Source organism: Megalobrama amblycephala, linkage group LG7 (assembly GCF_018812025.1).
Source record: "Megalobrama amblycephala isolate DHTTF-2021 linkage group LG7, ASM1881202v1, whole genome shotgun sequence".
NCBI classification, from domain to species: domain Eukaryota; kingdom Metazoa; phylum Chordata; class Actinopteri; order Cypriniformes; family Xenocyprididae; genus Megalobrama; species Megalobrama amblycephala.
Window position 1 is genome coordinate 27,199,414 of NC_063050.1, and position 23,701 is coordinate 27,223,114.

Genomic DNA, 23,701 nt, shown 5'->3' on the forward strand with positions numbered 1-23,701 from the left:
TGCCATCATATGGCTGCAAGTGGGCTTTTCCTCATTCCCAGCGCGTGGATTGATCTCATTTGCTCAAAGCCCCTTGTTACTTGGTAACGAGCAATGCAGCGCTGTGTGGGATTTGAAGTCTTTCAAAGTCGAGTCCCTCGTTCCACAGCGCGAACGTCTAAGAAATGTAAAACTTCAAGACCCATGATGCAGCGCAAAGCTGGAAGTTCAAGCATGTGAACGCCGTATGATTTCTTCAGCGCTTCCTGAATAGCGCCGCGGATGCTCTAGAAAACATTAACACTTACGTTTTGTTTACTAATTCACTTCTTTAGTGTCAGAATGAAAATGCGGTTTATAATTTTGATTTCTTTGTTTGTTATTGGAGCAAAGGCGGGGAAGTACTCGAAAGAGATGAATGAACAAAAGGCATCTGATAACAGCAATAATCAGGTGGAATTCAGGATTGCCAAACTTAATCAGATCTGGGAAAAGGCGACAAGGGTAAGTGATGTGTATGTTTTGATTGTCCCTCTTTTGTCATTGTATATAAATCTCATTCTAGTATTTCATTACGGCTCTTTTGAGCATTAATGCTCCTGTCCATCTCCTGTTCTGCTTTAGATGCAGCTTGCACCGGTGCGGCTGTCAGAACTGCACAGTGACTTGAAGATTCAGGAGAAAGACGAGCTTCAGTGGAAAAAACTGAAAGCAGAAGGGTTGGACGAGGATGGAGAGAGAGAAGCCAAGCTCAGACGCAATTTTAATAGTAAGATTTGACTGTTTTGTTTGGTTTATAAAGGTTTTGACATTAAAGACCCCAATGAAAAGGCTTGACGAACAGTTCTTTGTTGACACATGTCATATTCCAGTTGCAATAAGAAATACTGAAGGAAAAAATGGGTTTTTATGTTGTGAATAAAACTGGTAATTAAAATCATAATGGCTAATATATAGCCTAACATATAGCTTTACTTGTTTGCAGTTATTCTGGCAAAGTATGGAATGGATGGGAAAAAGGACACCCGGACATTGGACAGCAACAGACTGAAAGATCATGATGTTAATGAGGGAGATACATTTGATGACCCAAGGCTGGACAAGCTGTGGAACAAGGTGACTGATGTGACAAAACATCCACTAGAGTGTGAATGTGTAACTCATTTGCAGGTTTACAGACTTGTTCACTTATTACTAACTTTGCTTAAATGTTCTCTTCAACCTTTGATCGCAAGGCCAAGACTTCTGGAAAGTTCTCTGACGAGGAACTTCAGACCCTTCAGAGAGAATTCAAGCACCACAAAGACAGAATCAATGAGTATAACATTGTCATGGACACTGTCAGCCGGACAGAAGGTGAGAGATTGGTCATGCTTAGTGCCAAGATAGGATCTCTAATAGTATTCAGTGGAATATCCAAAATCCTTAAAATTGGCATGAGATGGAAGTTGCGATAGTCTTTTCTTCCCTGTTGTTACTTATTGTTACTTGTGTCTGATTGAAACAGCTTCTCAAACAAGAAAAAATGTAGGGTGGGACTTGATTTTGTCCATTGTGAATTGATTGAATCGTTGGATGGTTGTGGTTTGCTATTGCTGTGATCTCATGTGAGTGACAGGTGGTCCCACCCTCACGTTATCAGAGAAAAGATGCTGCTGCAAGAGGGAGGGGAAGTTATTTTGAATAAAGATTATGAGGGCACATGAATTTTTAAAAATAATAAATAAATGTATTAATAATGTGCACAGATAAATCATTGATAATAAATGCTGCAATATTCCATTAAAAAAAAATAAGAATTGTCAATTTCGCTTCCATGGTGACTTTAAAAGGCTAAAGTGAGGCAGAATCATTATTTCTAAAGGATCTCTTTGTAAATTTTCATCAACACATTTCTTTTTGAGACTTTTCAAGGAATTCACTAGATCCCTTGTCGTAACCAGGCGTGCTTTACCCGTACAATGATGTAACTCGCTCCTTTAACCACTGTAGTACGATGTGTCATTGGAGAAATTAACTAGCTAGTCACAGCCATAGTAACATGGCACCTCCGTCTTTTGAACCATGTTGATTTAAAGGTGCCCTAGAATTCGATATTGAATTTATATTGGCATAGTTGAATAACAAGAGTTCAGTACATGGAAAAGACATACAGTGAGCTTCAAACTCCATTGTTTCCTCCTTCTTATATAAATCTAATTTGTTTAAAAGACCTCCGGAAAACAGGCGAATCTCAACATAACACTGACTGTTACGTAACAGTCGGGGTGTACGCCCCCAATATTTGCATATGCCAGCCCATGATCAAGCCATTAGACAAGGGCAGCCAGTATTAACGTCTGGATGTGCACAGCTGAATCATCAGACTAGGTAATCAAGCAAGAACAATAGCGAAAAATGGCAGATGGAGCGATAATAACTGACATGATCCATGATAACATGATATTTTTAGTGATATTTGTGAATTGTCTTTCTAAATGTTTCGTTAGCATGTTGCTAATGTACTGTTAAATGTGGTTAAAGTTACCATCGGTTATTACTGTATTCATGGAGACAAGAGAGCCGTCGCTATTTTCATTTTTAAACACTTGCAGTCTGTATAATGCATAAACACAACTTCATTCTTTATAAATCTCTCCAACAGTGTGTAATGTTAGCTTTAGCCACGCAGCATAGCCTCAAACTCATTCAGAATCAAATGTAAACATCCAAATAAATACTATACTTACATGATCCGATGTATGCAAGCAGTATGCGTGACGAACATCTTGTAAAGATCCATTTTGAGGGTTATATTAGCTGTGTGAACTTTGTTTATGCTGTTCAAGGCAAGCGCGAGCTCCGGGGGCGGGGGAGCGGGAGATTTAAAGGGGCCACAACCTATATATCGGTGCATAGTTAATGATGCCCCAAAATAGGCAGTTAAAAAAATTAATTAAAAAAAATCTATGGGGTATTTTGAGCTGAAACTTCACAGACACATTCAGGGGACACCTTAGACTTATATTACATCTTTTAAAAAGAAGTTCTAGGGCACCTTTAACTATAAAGATCTGTCATTAATGACGTCGCATAGGTGGTGGAGTAATAAATTCGGCTAATTATTCAATTCATTATCATAATTAATGTCAGATTGTTGTAGTTCACTTACACAAATTACAGAAAGTCATTAATTTTACATGCAGTATGTAACTGAAATACACTTTTAGTCAGCAGTTTCTCATCAATATAATTTTCAGAGATGCTGCTGTAATGAACAAGGACCATTCACTATTTCTGTTCCTCAATGTTTTGTTTTAATTTGATGTTTGATTCATTGTTGGTTCCCTCTTACATTATACTTTGAGGTTACTTTACACTTTTATGCAGCTGATTTTTTACATGTCAAAATACAGTATATATAAAAGAAATTAATGTATATTTAAATAAAATGAAAGATACAAAATGTTAGCATGCTTATTGTGCCCAAGTGCATGATCTATTTAAGGCTGCATGTCATACTAACAAGAAACTATGCTTCTAATCACAGTTGGAGAGCTGTAGTTCCAACCACACAAATTTGCGATGCTTGTTTGCGACTGTTGGAACTAGTGTTGTCAAAAGTACCGACTTCGGTACCTGAAATTTTAAAAAATGTGACAGTACACGTGCCTAGCACTTTGAACACCGTTGAGCGGATTCTGACTAACTTAAACGCCTCTGATTGGCCACTGTGTTCATGCGCTCAACAGATATGTCTGTGAGTGGCTACAATAATCAACACTTCAAAAACATGTTGTAAATAGACATCAGTGACGCTCTTCACCGAGCGCTTACACAGATACACACGAGAACATTTGAAAGCAGGCGCTGATAGACGGACTGTGTAACTGTGTAAGTAATGACGGAACTTGCGTCCATAGTTGGCTAACAATGCATTTGGGAAATGCTATCCATTTAGTTTAATAATGGGATTGTTTAAATGTTAACCTCTTGTGCAGATACTCGCAATCTTCGTCTTTGAATTTCAGAACCAAAAAATAATTCTCTCTTGCATTGTTCTATCCATCAGAGATCCATAAGAATGTAATCAGTCCTCTAGAGGGTGAAGTGAAGGAACATGTTCTCCATCAGAAACATGCAGACCTGAAGCAGAGAATGAGGGACCTCAACCAGGGCTTTGAACGACTCCGCAAGATCACCCATGAGGGTTACAGTGCCGACAGCGGTGGCTACCTTTCCTAAGACTGAATCTGTTTCATAATTGAATTGCTTCATGACTTTCTGATGCTCTCTCTCTCTCATATCTTTGCCTATGGCAGAATTTAAGGAGCCAAGAGTCATAGAACTTTGGGAAATGGCAAAACGATCTAATCTGAGCGAAGACGAACTGGATTCTCTTAAAGTAAGCTTTGCTTATGTCATAACCTGAATATCTTTCAGATTTTAACTGCACTGCTAATGTTACTGCTAAATATTGCATTTCAGTTTAGTTTTAATATGCATGGCCTTACAAACACATGCTTTTGGCTTAATTTGCTTATCTGGAGTCTTGATTTTTTTTTCCCTTTCTCATTTAGGAGGAACTTAGACACTTTGAAACAAAGGTGGAGAAGCACCAGCACTATCAGGAACAGCTGGAACTGTCTCATCAGAAACTGAAGCATGTGGAAGCCCTGGGAGACAAAGAGCACATCATGAGAAACAAAGAAAAATACAACACTCTTGCTGAGAAAGCACGAGAAATGGGATACAAGGTAGAGCTGCAAACTGGGTTTTAGAATAATGCAATATTTTTTTGGTGATTGTACTTTGTGTGTTTTTTCATACACATTTTTTTTTACATACCCATGAAGAAAAATTCGTTGTGCAGTATGTTTTAAATCTGTACTAATGCGGTCACGCTTTTTTTTTTTTTTTTTTTTTTTTTAGATGAAGAAACACTTACAGGATTTGACGAATAAGATTTCCCAAAATGGATTGCGACACAACGAACTCTGAACACTACTGTCAGCAATAATCATTCATAGGTCACAAATGCAGTATTCTAAAATGATATCCAACACAGATTGGCTGAGGTTATAAAGGTACGGCATATTGGACATGAATTTAACATTTCCATTGGGATGCTAGACTATTTGGTAAATTATGATTTTATTTTAAAATGGTACTCTATAATGATCAGTTCTGCTTTTTTGCTCATTTCCCATTTTGTGTTTGTACAGAAGATGATTTAGCCAGCAAACTGATGTATGTTATCCACATTCTATTAATTGTGGAAAAATTTGTTTGTGGCTCAATTTATGTTTAATAATAGTTGCTTAACAACAGCAAACGTGTAGCATCCCACAAACGTGGGTGCAAAATAATTTAACATTCCTCTACAACATATGTACACGGCATAAAGCTTTCACACATGAAAAAGTTCCTGAGCATCCTAAGATTTAAATGTTGCAGAATGATACCCCTTCATGAACTGAACAGCTAAACTTTGTCAGGAAAAAGGTGTGCTCCAGTGGAGAAAGAGAAGCCGAGCTCACGCACTACATTAGTTATTTGGCAAGGCAGACCTTGAGTCAACCATAATATTGACTAAATCACTAAATAGCTTTGGGTACATGGGGCATTTCTATAATTGACAGTGTTTGTCCCAAGGTAGACCTGAATCAACATCCTCATGGTTTAAACAGTCCCATGAGGTAGACACTGAGATTTGTCATAAAAAAATCTAATTTAACCAACACTAATTCTTTAATCTATGACATTGTTATTACTAATCTAACAAAAGTTTGTGATTTTAAAATCTTCATATTCATACGAATCCTATAATCCACCATCGTAATGAATGATCAGGAATGTGATCTCCACAAATAATTGAAAAGCTTTTGTAGAAGTCCGTGTTCTGCTCATTTCATGTTGCACATTTCATAATAAAACAAACTTCCTGAGCGTTGTGTTGATTTTAAATGGGTGACATGCTGAACTGCCATTGAGTGATTGTGGTATTGCACCAAGCATTTAAAGGATGAGCATCTTTAGTCACTGATGTATAATTTTTATCATAGTACTGCTATAATCAGTATAGAAATTTCAGAAAATATTTTGAAAAAAAAAAAAAAAATACAGTACGTTTCTCACGAAATATGTAAATGTACAGAACAAAATTGGTCACCAAAGGAAGTATATATTTACAGTAATGTCAACAGTCAGTTGTTGCATTTGGGATCTGTTTTCAGATTTAAAACTTTTCTAATTCCGTGCAAATCTTAAACATGGAAAATAATACACATCCACAAACTTGTACATAAAATACAATGCAGAAAAACATTTAGCATATACAGCAGTGGTTCTCAACCGAAAGCCCCACCAAAATCCAACACAATTATGAAAACGCTGCTTGTTTTCAAACCTTTTTTAAAGGTCCCGTTCTTCATGATCCCATGTTTCAAACTTTAGTTAGTGTGTAATGTTGTTGTTAGAGTATAAATAAAATCTGTAAAATTTTAAAGCTCAAAGTTCAATGCCAAGCGAGATATTTTATTTAACAGAAGTCGCCTACATCGAACGGCCAGTTTGGACTACATCCCTCTACTTCCTTCTTTAATGACGTCACTAAAACAGTTTTTTGACTAACCTCCGCCCACAGGAATACACAAGAGTTGCGTTTGTAGAGTGTGTTTGTCGCCATGTCGTCGAAACGCTGTTATTTTCATCCCGCAGTCCAATCACCGGGTCTGATTCCGGCTCAAATTAATAGGGTAAAATTAAAGACATGTTTACAATAACACTGAGCGCGTGCATCTCCACGTTATGGTAAGAGGCGTGACCTTTCCGGGCAAGATGCGCTAAACTGCTGTCGAATCACAACACAGGAACCGCTGGCACAATCAGAACTCGTTACGTGTTTCTGAAGGAGGGACTTCATAGAACAAGGAAGTCATCAGCCCGTTTTTATGACAGTGGAAACAGCAGTATACAGATAAGTAAATTATGTGAAAAATACTGTGTTTTTTTACACGCGAAACATGAACACATGTTATATTGCACACTATAAACACAATCAAAGCTTCAAAAAACCACGAAAAACGGGACCTTTAAACAAGTCAATTGATTCAGAAGTTTAATAAACTCTTCTTCAATAAAAACAATAGTTCTATTTTTTGGCCCCACTTTATATTAGGTGGCCTTAACTACTAAAAAATAAGCACAATGTACTTATGTTCATATTGTATTGCAAAACACTTTTGCTGCTATTGAGGTGGGATACGGGTAAGGTTAGGGACAGGTTTGGTGGTATGGTTGGGTTTAAGGGTGGGTTAAGGTGTAAGGGAGAGGTCAACAGTGTAATTACGGAAATTAATTACAGATGTAATTACATGCAGATTTTTTTTTTAATATATAAGTACAATGTAAAAACATGTATGTACACAATACGTGCATTGAATCAAATGTTTAATTTAAATGCAAGTACATAGTAGTCAAGGCCACCTATTATAAAGTCGGTTTTTAACCATTTCTTTTTTTTTTTTTTACATTTTAATAATTTATTAAGTTCAATATATATAAGTCATACTGAGACAGGTTAGACAGTTAAACATCTGAGAAACCACAAGTAAAAATTATTCTATTTTTACTTTAATTCTCTTACTTAAACTTTTCACTCAAATTGTTATGCTGAAAAAATGTAATTTAAAAATATGTAAAAGTTTCGGAATTTCTTAATGTTTCTTTGTTGCTTTAATAATGACCAACTCTAAAAGTTTGTGTTAAACCATGTTTGGTTCAGTGGATGCAAGAAATTTAAAAGTTATTTTCACAAATTATCTCACAACTGTGACAATTGAAAAACTATTTCTAGGTTTAAATGGAAAAAATGTCTCAGGCATTTAAACTCCACTTCGTTATATGTTCAGGTAAGCGTTCCTCTCCTTTTCTGTTCTAGTTCCTGTAGTCTCTCCTCTCGGCCCTGTGCATGCTGGGCTCCCACCCTCTGTGCTGTCTCAGTAGCGGTGATGTCAATGTGGGCATATTTAGTGCTGGAGCCGGCTGCTGATTACAAACAATAAAAAAACAATAGATTGATTAACAACTTTTTAAATGTGCAAGCTTCTGTTACCTGCTTATAACATTTTAGAATAATCTCAACACAGCTGAAAGTCATTTGTTTTCACACCCAAAATGTAGTAAACATTTGAAGTGGATCAAAACCTTTCATCAAAGTTGTCCTAAAACCTTCTTCTTAGGACAACTTTGATGAACTTTTTTGACCCACTTCAAATATTGACTACTGTAGACAGAACTACAGATACCAACAATTTACAATATTGTCCAAAGGTTTGGGGTCAGTACGATTTTTCCTTCCTCAGAAAGTGAGAGATATAATGGCCTTCATACAGCTCAACTTACTGTCTCTGTTTGCAGTTCACTGATACCTATTCTCTCTTGCTGAATCTTGTGAGTTAGTATTGATAACATAATGTTTCAGTAAATATTGTGGAATAAGGTACTGCTGGGGTTGTACCATGAAGCCGGATTAGCTAGCTAGCCAGGCAAGTTTCAGATTAGTTTGCGCCAATCCTGAGTTTTAGGTACCATGAAAGTGACTTGGCTTTTAGTGGTGTTCATCGCCATAGTAACTTACGCCCCACGGCTAACCTGCTCTGGGGCAGGTTATGTTCTGGGTTAGAGATCTCAAACTCAAATTGGGCCAATCAGATGTGAGCAAACTGACACTGACACATCCAATGCAATAAAGTCACTGCTCCAGTTTCTCAAGTATTTTCCACTAGTGTAAATGCATTTAAATTCTTCATTTTCAGCAAAAGAGTTTTGAATCACAGTTTATCATGTTGCGAGGCATGTGATTGGCTGTTTGCCACTGATGTCACGGATTCATGTGCACGCGCTCCACAAACTTAGGATCAAAGCCTGAGTTGACAGAGAAAGTTGATGATCAGCATCATGGTACCAACAAAGCCAGATTGGAGTAGTTTGGTTTTGTCAACTCGAAACTAATGCTATAACCCTGAGTTTGTTCAACTACCATCATGGTACAGGCTCCTGAAGGTTGTGAGAAGTATAATAATCATTGATTCACACGCCAGGAGTATGTATTCGAATGTCAATACATATTTTGAAGACTTGGAACACATCTTATGGAACACATGACTTATGATGATACAAAAGATTTCTATTTCAAATAAATGCTGTTCTTTTGAACTTCCTATTCATTGATGAATCCTGAAAAAAAATGTATCTCAGTTTCTACAAAAATATGATCAGTTTTCCACATTAATAATAATAATAATAATTAAAAAGATACTACTTGTGGACCAAATCAGCATATTAGATTGATTTCTGAATGATCATGTGACACTGAAGACTGAAGTATTGGCAGCTAAAAATTCAGCTTTACCATCACAGGAATAAATTACATTTTTAAATCTATTACAACAGATAAAAGTTTTATATTTCATAATATTACGTTTTTCATTTAACTTTCAAATAAATATAGCCTTGGTTTTTTGAATGGTAGAGTGTATATTGTAAAGTTAATGATCAAAAAACGAGTACTTGGTTGCAAGGCATGTAATTGAAGGATCAAAAATGAGTAGTAAATATGCGAGGAGCACAGTGTACCTCTGACAGTGTGGCTTGACTCTGGACGGTCCTGCAGATCCAACTCCATATAGTGCAGCTGTCGTTTAGAGGTAGGACTGATGGGGATATTCACATAGTTAATGGAATCACCTTGAAGTCTGTCAATAACTGTCAGTCCTGTCTCTCCTGCAAGACAAAACATAACATGCACAATTACCAATGAAATAAGAGCGAATGAAATGCTGTGATCAGGTGGTGATGAATAAGATGGGGCATTTCAATTACCATACTCTCCGGCTCTGAACTGTGGCCACCTGGATGCATCAGTCATGAATGCCATCTGCTCATAATTGCCTTTTGGATCTGCTGAGCAGGACAAAAACCCAAGAACGTATCAAGTACGCCATTCATTTAAAATCAAAATACACTCAGATTTATGCTCCAAATCATTAAATTGTTAATGTAATCGGCAGAAAACAATCTGACTTGGCATATTACACACACAAACATCAGATATCCAGTGACAACAAAGCATCGCAATTTCTCCTCATGGCTGCTATGTTTAGCTACAACATATCGATGCTGAGACTAGAATCACTTTATCAGTCGATACAGACAAGGAAGTCTGGTTGAAAGCTTTATGTACTTAGGGATGAGAGAGGCATTACTGATGCACTCCCTGTTGTATTGTTTCCTGACAAAGGGACTGTGTATTCAGGGGCCTTTGCCATCATTATCATTTCAAAACCAGAAAACTATATGATGCTCACTCTCAGTCTCACCAAAAGTCTTCTGCTGCTCAGAACCGTTTTTGATCTCACACCTGCTCTTCTCCTCCACCTACAAGAAACACAAAAGTGATTCAGAAATCCCAAAGCAGCAGTAGACTTGTTTAACGCTGTATTTATTTTCTTTTAATTGACTAAGCCAGCCATTTCTGCTTCTTCTGCTGCCAAAAGTAAGCTCTTCATTCATCTTCGGAACACAAATTAAGATATTTTTGATAAAATCCGAGAGCTCTCTGACTTGTCCATAGACAGCAATTTAACCAGCACTTTCAAGGTCCAGAAAGGTGCTAAAGACATTGTTAAAACAGTTGACGTGATTGCAGTGGTTCAACCTTAATTTTATGAAGTGACGAGAATATATTTTGATTTTGTTGGTTCTAGTCCAAATCTACAGAACAGTTTGTCTGCATACTTTGACAAAAGATGCATTTAGACTCAAAAATAGCTGAGCAGTTATCTGGTTTAATCAAAGCAAAGAAGTGTGAGCAAAATCACTGTTGAACTAAACATTTGTGGAAAGATGCGAAAACCAAAATATCGGACCATATTTCTGACACTGAACCGCTTCTCTCCTGCTGTTGCTGTTTATATCTTTAAATTAAATTTTACAAAGAGCAAAGACTGACTACACCTAGTTAAAGCCTAAAGACATGCTTGCAGTCACAAGCAACTAAAATTTTACCACTATTGTACAAAAGTATTCACTGCTGTGAGCTACTAAGAGTGGAATGTTTTTTCAGTATTAAATATTGATTGACCAAACAGCGAAAAGAAAAAAATTCAGGGCAAAGCAAGCTGTTTTTAAAGCTTATTATTGCATTCTCAGATCAGCCCGGTGCGTGTGGCGAGTTGACAGATGCATTTAAATTCACTCTGCAAACTGCTTCTGCCTCCCCACTGATGCATCAACATGATGGCTGAGCATGATCCAGAGACACAGACGGCTGGAACAGTCTTCCGTTTTGTGCTGGAACGCTGGATTCCATGATTAGATGAGTGCATCATGAAAGACTGATGCTCAATCAACACCGCCCTGATCTGTCGCAGATGTCTGATTTTGTTGGTGAAGTTCTAGTCCAAATCTAGAGAACAGTTTGTCTCCATACTTTGACGCACAATGCATTTAGACTCAGAAATAGTTGAGCTGTTTTATTCAAAGCAGATTTGTTTGTGAGTATTCAGCTGCACTGATTTGCATTATTTTCTGTGTAATTTCTTTATATCCAAATTCACACCACCAAGTTTCTATTAACATATGAAGGGTAACAAGTATTTATTTTTTTAATTTTTTTAAATCAGCATTAGGTAAAGAATTTAACAATTCTGGTTCCAATTCTTCTAAACGATTACAGTTCTGTAATGGTTCTATTAGTGATACTTTTAGTTCTGTTAAGGAATAAATGGAAAAAGAAAAGCAATTCCATTGTAAAACTTCTGCAAAAGGTGTATTAGTGTTTTAAGATGTGGCATAAATGCAATCCTATAATTGGCTTTAATTATATACATATACATATATATATGCAAAACAAACAAAAATGCAGTAACATACACTGACGTTCAAAAGTTTAGGTTCAAAAGTAAGATCTTTTTTTGTAAATAATAAATAATTTAAATATTTTTTTTACAGCAAGGATACACAAATTAATTAAAAGTGACAGTAAAGGCATTTGTAACATTACAAATAAGGCATTTGTAATATTTTATTTCAAATAAATGCAGCAAAAATATTAAGAAGCACAACTGTTTTCAACACCTATAATAATAAATGTTTCTTGAGCACTTGAGCATCAGCATATCAGAATGATTTCTGAAGGATCATGTGACACTGAAGACTGGAGTAATGATGCTGAAAATTCAGCTTTGCCATCACAAGAATAAATTACAATTTTAAAATATATTCAAATAGAAAACAATTCTAAAATAAAAGTTACTTTTAATTGTAATAATATTTCACAATATTCCTATTTTTATTGTATTTTTGATCAAATAAATGCAGCCTTGGAGAACATAAAAACATTTAAAAATCTTACTGAAAAAAAAAAAAAAAAAAAACACTGACAAAATGCATAATGTGTATCTTCAACTGCTGTCATATTCAGAACCAGACAGTAACAACACAGATTTAAGTCTGGGCTTTTCACACTTGAAATGGTTAAGTCTGGGTCATTCTAAACCCTGGCTAAACAAAGTCCTGGGTAATCTTGCTTCAGGTTTCACATTGCTCATAATTTACCCATGGTTAACAATTAACCTTGGTATTCATAAACTGACGTTTCACATTGTACATTCCTAAAACCTTGGGTTAAGATTCTTATTTGCATATTTGCGGTGTCTGTTTACACAGCTCTAGCTTTGCGCATCCTCGTACTGCCGACCGTACTATCGAGTTTATACTGAATGGACATTTTGGACTAAAAAGGTAAGAATGAAACGGTCTCTTCTTTACTCAAATTGTCGCGTTTTCTGTCAGCATTTGATATTTTTCCTCTCAAACGCTGAATTTACGGTTTATATAAAATGCACAGTGTTTCCGTGACTGTCCAAAGCAGGTAAATATGGGTACGCGATTGGTTGTCTGTTGCTAAGTGTCTAGTATAACATTCTAACACCGCTTGGTTTCACACTGTACAAGTTTGGCACCGCAATGCAAGGCTAACCCCGCTTCTAAATTACAAGTGTGAAACGTTCCTTTACCCGGGGTTAAAAGCGGTGTTTAGAACGACGATAACCTGGGGTTAAGTGCTGTGTGAAAAGCCCTAGTAAGTTGTATGCTATATGTGTTTGATTCACTAAAAATAAGAGTCATTCGTTCTGGAATCTGACTATACTGTTTGCATTTTATGGTGTTGATTCACAACAAAGAACCAAAAGACTACAGATTACACTGACTTTCATATATTAAGTCATATATAATCCATCACTGTTGTATCACTGTCTGTGCTGGGAGAATTACTGGAGCCACTGGCAACATTTATCAGTTGCTACTGGTACATCACAGACACAGCGCTGTATGTTTTTTGATTCACTAAAAAGAAAAGATCATACGAGTCAGACATTCTGTCAGCAGGAAACTGTCAGATAATTTTAGTATCAGTGGAAGAATGTATGTGTGAGAACTGTTAATGAAACCTAACATCATTCAGTTCTGGTATTTAAAAAAATACCAGCAATGAACTGCTCACAGAAAGACACAAAAAGAAAAAAAGAAAAAAATCAACAAGAAAATCTTGTTACCTTTCCTCCCCCACAGTCAGGACAGATGGCGGGCTGCACTTGTGGTGCAGTGGAGCCTTCAGGGGGCGCTACTCCTTCACTATACAAGTTGAATCTCCATTGGACAGTTTGTCTGGGGGTGGCATCTGCAGGGACGCCCTCTGATCCCAGAGCTCCACATTCAAGCCCCCGTTCCTGGGCTGCAGCAGTCAAAACTTGTTCCTGATTGGAGGACTGTTGTAGTAGGAGCCTGCGGGGGATGTCGTAATGCTGCAGAGGTGGACTGGGTACCTGGTACATGAAACCCTGCATTTGAGCAGCCTCTTTGAGTGGACACACACAGGGATTGTGCTCAGGAATCAGGGGAATTGTCCGTACTGGAGTGTTGATGAGGGGGTTTGAGTTTGAATTAGGGTTCTGAGGGAGGCTTATTGAGGATCCAAACTCATCAGTCTCTCCATGCCCAATATCCATGCTACCAGTGTAGGAGGAGAAGCTTCCAGAATACGAGGAGTGGCTCCCGGTGGCGATACCACTGTCTGTTGAGCTCTGCCGTCCCGCCTCTTGAAGGCCTCTAGGGTGAGGTGGCTTGGATGGCGGCCGAAGCCCTCCCAACATTACTCCATATAGACGCTCGTCACTGGATGTGTTGACAGTACAGGCTGTGCTCTTAGATCCTGCAACCCCTAACAGGGGTGATGATGATGGTTCAATGGGAGTGGGGTGTCTGACTGGCTCTGGCCATATCGCCAGGCGGCTGCCCAGGCTGTTATCAGAATGGCTGGCCTCAGAGGAGGAACTGGAGATGCTCCGATCATCTCCTGCCAAGGAGGCGCCATAACTGAAGGTGGAGGCTGACGAATTATGACAAAGAAAGGGCGGATTAGTGTTGTCAAAAATACCGACGGTATTTTTGGTACCAAGTCGGTACTGAAATTTTAAAAATGTGACACTTTGAGCGCTGTTGAGCGGACTCGTAAACACCTCTGATTGGCCATTATGTTCACATGTGATCAGATAAGTCTGTGATTGGCTTCAATGATCAACACATCAAAAACATGTTGTAAATAGACATCAATGACACTCTTTACCAAGTGCTTACACAGATAAACAAGTTGATTGGTTCGCTGATAGACGCCTGCTTTCAAACACTTCTGTGTGCTTTCAAACGCTCCCGTGCGTTGATCATTGTAGCCAATCGCAGACATATATGTTGAGCGTTTGAACACAACGGCCAATCGAAGGTGTTTACAAATCCGCTCAACAGTGCTCAAAGCAACAGATTTTTTAAAATTTCAGTACTGACAGTACCGAACACTAGGGCGGATTAACAAATGCTTGCCTGGAAACATTTGTTAGCATTGTGAATGCATTTCAAAAAGGGAGTGACACAAAAACTAATTATGGTTTGACATATATGATGTTCAGTTATTTTTGGTGTAACACAAAGAAAACATTTTTAAGAATCTTTACATGCTCTTATAATAGCGGTGTCCTTTCAGGGGCTTCAGAGTCTGCAAAGGGCGAACCAAGCTGTTCACATATCACGTCTAAAAACGCGTGGAATGCGCCGCCGCACCGCTTTTTCCTTTTCAAAGCGCTTGCGCTCCCGTGGGGTCTGTCGTTGCTATGCAACCATGAACTGCGCTCTCCGCGAGGAGTAGGAAGTTTCATCAAAAGATAAATTGATTTCTAGCCCTTGCATTAGCTTTACTACTAGATATATTTATGGAGATGAGATATAAAAACCACCCTGTACAGCTATGATCAGCTGTTCGGCTGAGCTTTTGATGTTTTGTTATGGAAAGGCCGAAGCTGATCAGTTGGTTCTTGTCACATGACCTGCGGTGCCCTTGCAGCATTCTGAAAAATTGAGAATTTTTCATCTCGATGCGCCTGGAAAACGCACCGCGTCGCTTCCATTATGAGCACGCCCGCTGTGCGGCTACATTTGAAATAACGGACTTGCATGTGGAAAAGACACAATATGTGAACGGCCCCTTAAATGGGATAGTCTAACATATGGAGGATTGTTTGTATTTTATAGATAGTTTTTATTATGCCTTCGTCACGCCACTGTGATGCATTCGTTCTTGGAACACATCTAATGTGTGCACTTTATTCCATGTCTTTTAAAGCCATATGATAGCTTTGTGAGAAGAACAGACTGAACTTTACGTCTTTATACTTTTATTACTAAATGTTTTTCATTGGTATTTCACATATTTTAGTACAATAAATAAATAATATGTTGGATCTGACAACCAACACTGCTAGTTTCAGGCCTTTTGCATCACTTTGTGTTCTCTTTCTTCTTACATGATTAAATCATTTAAACTCAAATCAAGTTTATTTCTTCATCTACAGTATACTTATAAATAAATCTATACTTAACTGTAGTATAAAGTCAGTCGGTCATTATCACAAAATAAGACCCTTCAGAATGAAGTTTCAGGATTTAGCTTGACTGTATATTATCCTTTACAAAATCTTGCTCTCTGCCATATTATAATAATAATAATAACAAATAAGGACTTCAATTTCTGTCTTCAAAGCAACTGAGTGGCTTTTATGTCAAGGCTTTTATGATCATTTTATAGTGTTTTTATGGTCCTTTTATAGTGCTTTCATGGTCCTTTTGGAGCCTGACAGACACTGTGAACTGTTGCTGTATGGAAATGAACTATGTAAAAGATTCTTAAAAAATGATCCTTTTTTTGATCCACAAAAAATACTAACTAACTACTTAAAAAACAACAACATGAAGATGAGTAAATTTTGACTGAATTTCATTTTTGGATGAAGTAATATTTACAAAAAATAGCCTCCTCTGTGTGTTTGTGTATGCCTTTTTGAATTACCTGCCATGCTGTGATGGCTACAAATCGAAAGCATACTGAGTCGTTTCTCTAGCTCACTGGCCTCCTGGCTAATCCTGTCTTCTATAGATGACGGGTTAGCATTGGGGTCTATGGAAACATTAAATTTTAATTAAACCAATACAGTGAACATTCATCATTCACACACACAAGCACCAACATATATCCTTATGACCACACAATCATGCACCAGACAGCACTGATTTGTCTCTGACCATTAAGTCATATATAATCCATCACTGTTGTATCACTGTCTGTGCTGGGAGAATTACTGGAGCCACTGGCAACATTTATCAGTTGCTACTGGTACATCACAGATACAGCCTCACAGCAATAATCTCCTACACAAGCACTCGCTCGCGCACACACACACACACACACACACACACACACACACACACACACACACACACACACACACACACACACACGTATCCACACTCTCACACGGGAAGCTTTGAGACCTCCTTTTAAATATGCCAGTAGGTTGGTAATCATTCTCTCTCACAACAGAATAAATCAGGACACTGAACACAAAGTGCTCAATAAAAACAATAAATCAGTCAGGAGAGAATAAACAAATACGAAAAAGACAACTGGAACAGAACAAGAGGAAAAGAAAAGCAGAATGTAAGCATAGAAAAATTGATATGAAGGAATAAAGACTCGTAGGGTTTGCACAGTTTAGTGGTAGATATTTTTGGCATCTTATTAGCATGAAAAGTCAATTTCATGCTGGTCTAAAGTAGCTCAACAGGCATTCAAGCAATGCTACAGGCAACAAATAGACTGAAAAATCAATATCACACAAGCAAAAACAAAACTGCAAGTCACTTCTATACAGCAATTTTATAAACAAGTAGTTAAAGCGTGTAGTTTATATTAATATACTTAATATTTTGTTCTTGCACAGCTGAAAAACAGTGCTGAGTGTGTGAAGATAAAAAGCTGAAAGAGTATTTGCTTTTTGCATATTTAAAGGTATGCAAGATATGTCATTGTACACTTTATCTGCTCTGTGAAATTCTTCTGAAGAATACAGATTAAAGTGAAATGCTGAAAAAGAAGAGCATCTTGGCTATCAATACCCTGAACATCTTATTTATCACTGGCAATCTGAACTCTTGCACAACCTTTATTGAATGTCAAAGGTTAAAAATCATCAAGTGCACTTAATTGATGACACTTAATGACAGCTAGAAGAACTCTGACATCTCAGTATGAGGGACGACAGGCGAGAACGTAATGTAATGTGGCATTACATAAATCTGTGAATTCAGAGAATGTGCTGTCATAAACATAGAAGTAAACAAACTTTAAGGCTTTTGATTTATACCTTTACACTTTCATACAGCAATCACAGAAATTGGGAGAATTTATAGAGGAAAAACATACTGGAAAATGTTTTTGCCGTGATTACAATCAAGCAAGCTATTATCATCATCATCATCATCATCATCATCATCAAAAATGCACCTTACAACAATTGGGCAGAAAATTATATTGTGTTGTATCTGTGGTTGGTCCACAGAGAAATACAAAAATATGTTTAGCAATTTTGAATAATCATATTTTTAAGGCTGTGGTACACAACATCGATGTACTAAAGGGGGAAATAATAACACCTGTCAAAAAATTTGTCCACAGAGCATAGATCACCTCTATAAATGGGTCTATGTAAATATGTAGTCATTTAGCACACGCTTTTTTTTCCCCAGAGCAACACAGTACATTCATTACAAGAAATGGCCCTGGAGCAGCCCAGGCATAATATTGGTGCTTCGCAGATCAATCTTTGTGGGGTTTGAACTATCCTACCAGCTCTCTGACTATGTAGAGAGCCATTTCAATTATGGATGTGCTAATTTTAGCTATGAACCACAGAAAAACTTTAAGCCACTTCATATCCATATCCTTCTTTTATGTTACTGACCGTGTGTCAGCTCTCTACAGGTTTCTGTTCACACAACTCATGACAGCACACAACCTTTCAGCAAGACCTTATTTTATCTCAATATCACTGGCTCAGCAGCTCAATTCAGTGATTCTCTGTGCATCAGTGTTGGCGGTCTGATCTATAAAATGATATGTTAAGGTTTAATATACTATTATGCTTACATGGTAAATCTATCTAGGGCCGATCAATAAACTAAATGTGAATCTTGCATTGATTTTTTTGGACAATAATTCAGTATTCGGGAAGTCATGTTAGGTTCCATTAAAAAGATATGTACCGCATAGATATTATTATCCTCCGTCAAGATGGAGCCATTGAGTGGTTGGATTCAAAAAGCAATTGCCGTTACAAAGTAAGACTCATTAAAGTTCATTAAACTTAATGAATATGATTGACTACAGAACCCTGCTACTGCTTGATGTAAAAATCTGCCAGTACTTTGTCAGTAATAGAAATATGACATTATAATCACTGATTAAACACAGTAATAGAAATATGACATTATAATCACTGATTAAACAAAGCTGCAGAATTTGCCTAATGATAATAATAGTACATATGTGTTGTTGTTATTATTATTATTATTATTTTTTTTTTTTCACTAGCTTGATTAGTGTAATCCACTTACAAATACATTAATTATGAACAGTTTCCGAATTATTTATTAACTCGGTATTATTATTATTATAAGTTTTTTTTCACTAGCTTGATTAGTGTAATCCACTTACAAATACATTAATTATGAACAGTTTCCGAATTATTTATTAACTCGGTATTATTATTATTATACGTTTTTTTCACTAGCTTGATTAGTGTAATCCACTTACAAATACATTAATTATGAACAGTTTCCGAATTATTTATTAACTTGGTAACACTTTACAATAAGGTTCATTAGTTAACATTAGTTAACTGCATTACTTAACATGAACTAATAATGCACTGCACTTCTACAGCATTTACTAATCTTTGTTAATGTTAATTTCAACATTTACTAATACTGTACTGAAATCTTGTTAACAGTTAATGCAGTGTGAACTAACATGAACAAACAATGAACAACTGTATTTTCATTAACTAACGTTAACGAATATTAGTAAATACAGTAACAAATGAATTATTCATGGTTAGTTCATGTTAGTTAATACATTAACTAATGTTTAACTAATGAACCTTATTGTAAAGTGTTACCATTAACTTATGTACTGTTTTGGGTCTCAGAGACTCTGAGGCTATTTTAAAACATACGTAACACTGAAATGTCAAGTTGATATGACTTTTTAATAATCTTATGAGAACTGATTATTAACTCATTTCCAACTTTGTAACACTTCAAATTTTAATATCTCAGAGAATCCAATTTAAAACATTAAATAATGCAATTAATTTTTACATGATACAATTCTTAATTATTTATTGTTTATTTTAAAGGTACACTATGTAACTTTTGGCCCTCTAGTGGTTAAAAACAAAACTGCATGCATTTTGCGGAAGAATAGCACAGCACTACAACAACCATCATGAAATGACCCTTCACAATAGATAATGCTTTACAATGAACTCTGTTAGAGAGCTACATTTGGCAATTTATCTGTTTAATAAAATACCTTGATAAAAATGCCATCTCTGCATTTCAAAATCCCTTTTACCTTTTAAATCCCTCTGTTCTTGCCATTTACAAAAATCCAAGCCCATGTTGATTCTTGTTTTATTACGAGCTGTCGCATTTTTTTTTTTTTTGCTAGCAGACTCTCCTCTGTTTAGCATTTTTTTTAAAAAATGGGCGATTCCCCAGAGGTTCAAGATTTCATCACCTTGAAATAATAAGGTTCTATCTGCATTCTGAGCCGTTTTGAGATAATGAGCTTCAAAGCTTTTGCATTCTATATAGCAAAAATTATATGGGGATCAAGTCTATTTCATACATGAAAATGACAGAGACACTTAAAGTATTCTAAATGTACAATTTTTGGAACAGGTCAAATGCAGACAGAACCATCTAATTCTAAAAAATCATTTGTTCACTTGGAATTGTAAGGTTCTATCTTGCAAAACATTAATTGAAGCAATATTTTTTTGTTGTTGTTTTAAAACATAAAATTAGTGTTGTAACAATGTGTCAACATAAATGAGAAAGTTAAATTTAATGCTTTCTATGACATTTATTTCATATTTTAGGACAATTATTTTCTTGTTCAAGTTGAGCATAAAAGGCAGTGCTACAAAATTTGACATTAAAAAGTGGAAAAGTGACTCAAAAGAAACACTGTCCAACAGTGACACCCGCAGGTGAAGTTACAGCAGGGAGTCTGCGTCTCTCGTGCCTCCCTTGAGTTTCATAGGGTTAAAGCAGAACCCCTAAAGTGTGCGGTGGGTTTTGTGGGGGGTAACTGAGAATGAATGGGGGAAAGTCATGTGAGAGGAGGCAGTGCCTCCATCACGCTATGATTGGATATGATCGGTTATGATTAGATATGATTGGTTCATGCGATAAATCCCACCTTTTGTTTTTGTGCGCGTTCTCGTGAAACTTGAAATGGCAGAAAACATGATGACTGCAGGGTTTTTAGTGAGCAATCAGCATGGGGAAATTAAAGGTACACCTTCGTGTCTGTGACCAGTGCGTACAAGCTTGATGACTGATGAAAAAAATTTGACTTTTAAGAAAAGATGAACAGTAGTTCACAAATAATATATATCTTTTTTAAATTGTTACTGCCTTTAGTTAGCCTATTATTTGGGAATAAATGTAAAAAAAATGCGTAAAATCACTAACTTGATTACGTTTATACTTGGTTTTAATAAATAGAACAGTGTAAAACAAATTACAAATTAGAATTGTATTTGGTCTCTCTTTATATGTAATGTTAATTTAAGCAGGAAAATTGTGTAACAGGGACATAAATTTACATTTGATAAATATAAAAATCGAGGACTTTGCCTCCTCATTTTAAAACACCACGGCACACCACTGATAGACAGACAGATCTACTGCACAGACTTAGGCTCCAAGTTCACTATGCGCAGACTTTTTATTCTGTAAAAAGTCCCAAAATGTACACAACTTTGAAAAAAAAAAATCACATAATGTAAATAATTTGTCACAGAATATGTGAATAACTCAATTTTGACAAAAATGTCAGAACCTTATTATTCCAAGGTGACGATTTAGCTGCTCCATGTCAACCTTTCCTGCTTGTTGTGACAACTAACCTAAGCCACTCCCACAGAAATATAAACACTTATACTAGGCTTACCATGAATCAGGGTAAGACAAAAACATGTTTTGGAAGATGGATTAATGATGTATTGACTCATTTAAATTTATTATGAACAGCAACAACAAAATAAAGGTACATAAGTGTACCTTTAATTTCACATTTCTGAGAAGTGCATGCCTACTATGTGACAAATGGAGGGATGCAGCTTCAAAAATATCTGCCTACTAGATTTTGATTAGATCAGAGGAACCTATTAAATTGAATTGGAGGGAATATAAAAGGCTAATTTAAAAATTACTATTATTATTTTTACATTTACATAATTGGAGTCTCTGGGACTCCGAACATAAAATCAGCAGTCATTCTGAGCAGAACACGAGGGTGCTGGGAGAGAGAGATAAAGAGAGAGAGAAAGAAACTTGACACCACATATCAATCATACACAGAGTTTAGACACAGACATGCACACGCAGCTGACAGCTCACACACATCAAGCTAATGAGGCTAACATTAGCAACTTTGAAATCTCTGATCTGAGATCTTACATCACACACCTCCACAAACATGAACTCACCTGGCAGGACTGGGCGCAGTCCAAACGGACCCCTGCTTGGTGATATGCCACGAACGATACAATCAAACAAAAAACTGATCTGTTCTCCTTCTGCACATGCAAGAAAGAAAACACCAGCCCCTACGGAGACAGAGAGAAGAGAAATAGCTTCTTAATGTCTTGAGCCTGTTTTATTCAAAAGATATAATGCACCATTTCGAATTTAGATTGATATTAATTGCCCATAGCATTGAATAGAAAATTAGTTTCAGTAATGACCACAATAGCGGTCACAAGATTATTACAAATGAGGGAACATTAAGTGATTTCTCTGAGCAGACAAGAACATTCACATTTCACTGATTCAGAATAAATGAATTATAGACTAATTCAAGCAAATGGAACCAAGAAAAACTGTACGAGTTCATATATCATTCAAATAAATTCATCAGGCACACAAAGTCTATAAAGTAAAGTAACTGTCTTCACATAAAGGGTAAATGAAGACAGTGATGTTTTATCACAAGATACTGACTGGTATTTTTTTTCATGAACAATACTGAGTATTTGTGTTTATGTGTGCTGCCGAACGGTAGGTTTAGATTATATGAGCCAAATGCATGGAAGATATATATCTGATAGGTCCACACGGAAAAAAGAAACTAAAGTTTATTTTTGCATATTTAATTGAGCATAATGTATAATTCATAAAATAAGAGGAATGTGTACCAAGAAAATCCGCTTTGGTGCCCACACCTCCTCCATACAAATGTCAAGAGCATCTCACAAAGCCTGAAACACCTTTCAAAACTAAATTAAGTGCTGGCAAAAGCACAGTTGAATGTTACTGAATAACAAGCTATTAAAGAGCCTTGAGGCTTCAAGTATAATAGCAAACATGGGGTAACAAAGGCCTTATTTGTGACAAAATGCATTAATGATTCATCCGCAGTCAGATTATGACTGTTTTTCTTTGTAAAACATGATGAGGAAAGAGACTTAGGCAGTCTTTCATGGAGGTAAATATAGTCCTGTCAAATCCCCGAGCATCACTGTGGAGACGGTATAGGAGTGACAGTCCATTACAAAAATAACCATAACACCCTTAGCACTTGGTTTCATAATTCATAAACACACTGGTAGGCTATTAATACTTGAAACATGTGGCCAAGTCTGTGGCTATTTATTTACCTTGCCCAAATTTTAAGAGAATGAAACACCTGCTTTTGATAAACTATAGTATTTTTGATTATGAAAATACCCTGCTAAAATGTGAATAGAGTATATTGCATGGGATACTGTATCCCACAATGCAATGCGGCTGAACTTACAGTACATTTCCAACATTATGAATGAACTGTAAGCAGTATCAGCTGTGATAAAAAAAAACAAAAAAACATACTGACTTTTAATTAAAGTGCCAAATGTTTTTACACAAACTTCTGTTTGAAACGTTGCATACTTTTTTAAATAGTAAGACGTATACAGTGTGTACTGCACAGCATTTAATAAAAGAAGCCAATTTTACAGTC

The 23,701-nt window shown here is 36.4% G+C and overlaps 2 protein-coding genes across 2 annotated transcripts in view; one reads left to right on the forward strand and one right to left on the reverse strand.

Moving 5' to 3' along the window:
* Nucleotides 1-202: 202 nt before the first annotated feature.
* Nucleotides 203-5,907, forward strand: lrpap1 (low density lipoprotein receptor-related protein associated protein 1). The gene is made up of 8 exons (XM_048196793.1): nucleotides 203-483; nucleotides 604-748; nucleotides 965-1,095; nucleotides 1,215-1,335; nucleotides 4,031-4,186; nucleotides 4,281-4,363; nucleotides 4,539-4,715; nucleotides 4,891-5,907. The coding sequence occupies exons 1-8, from the start codon at nucleotides 322-324 to the stop codon at nucleotides 4,957-4,959; spliced, it is 1,044 nt and encodes a 347-aa protein (XP_048052750.1). The 5' UTR covers nucleotides 203-321; the 3' UTR covers nucleotides 4,960-5,907.
* Nucleotides 5,908-7,475: 1,568 nt separating this feature from the next.
* Nucleotides 7,476-23,701, reverse strand: part of dok7b (docking protein 7b) — a 33,033-nt gene continuing 16,807 nt past the window's right edge. Inside the window, 7 exon segments of the mRNA XM_048196794.1 lie at nucleotides 7,476-8,007; nucleotides 9,598-9,744; nucleotides 9,844-9,921; nucleotides 10,329-10,398; nucleotides 13,581-14,413; nucleotides 16,421-16,528; nucleotides 22,191-22,310. Of these exon segments, the coding sequence (XP_048052751.1) occupies nucleotides 7,868-8,007; nucleotides 9,598-9,744; nucleotides 9,844-9,921; nucleotides 10,329-10,398; nucleotides 13,581-14,413; nucleotides 16,421-16,528; nucleotides 22,191-22,310 (1,496 nt within the window). The 3' untranslated portion in view covers nucleotides 7,476-7,867.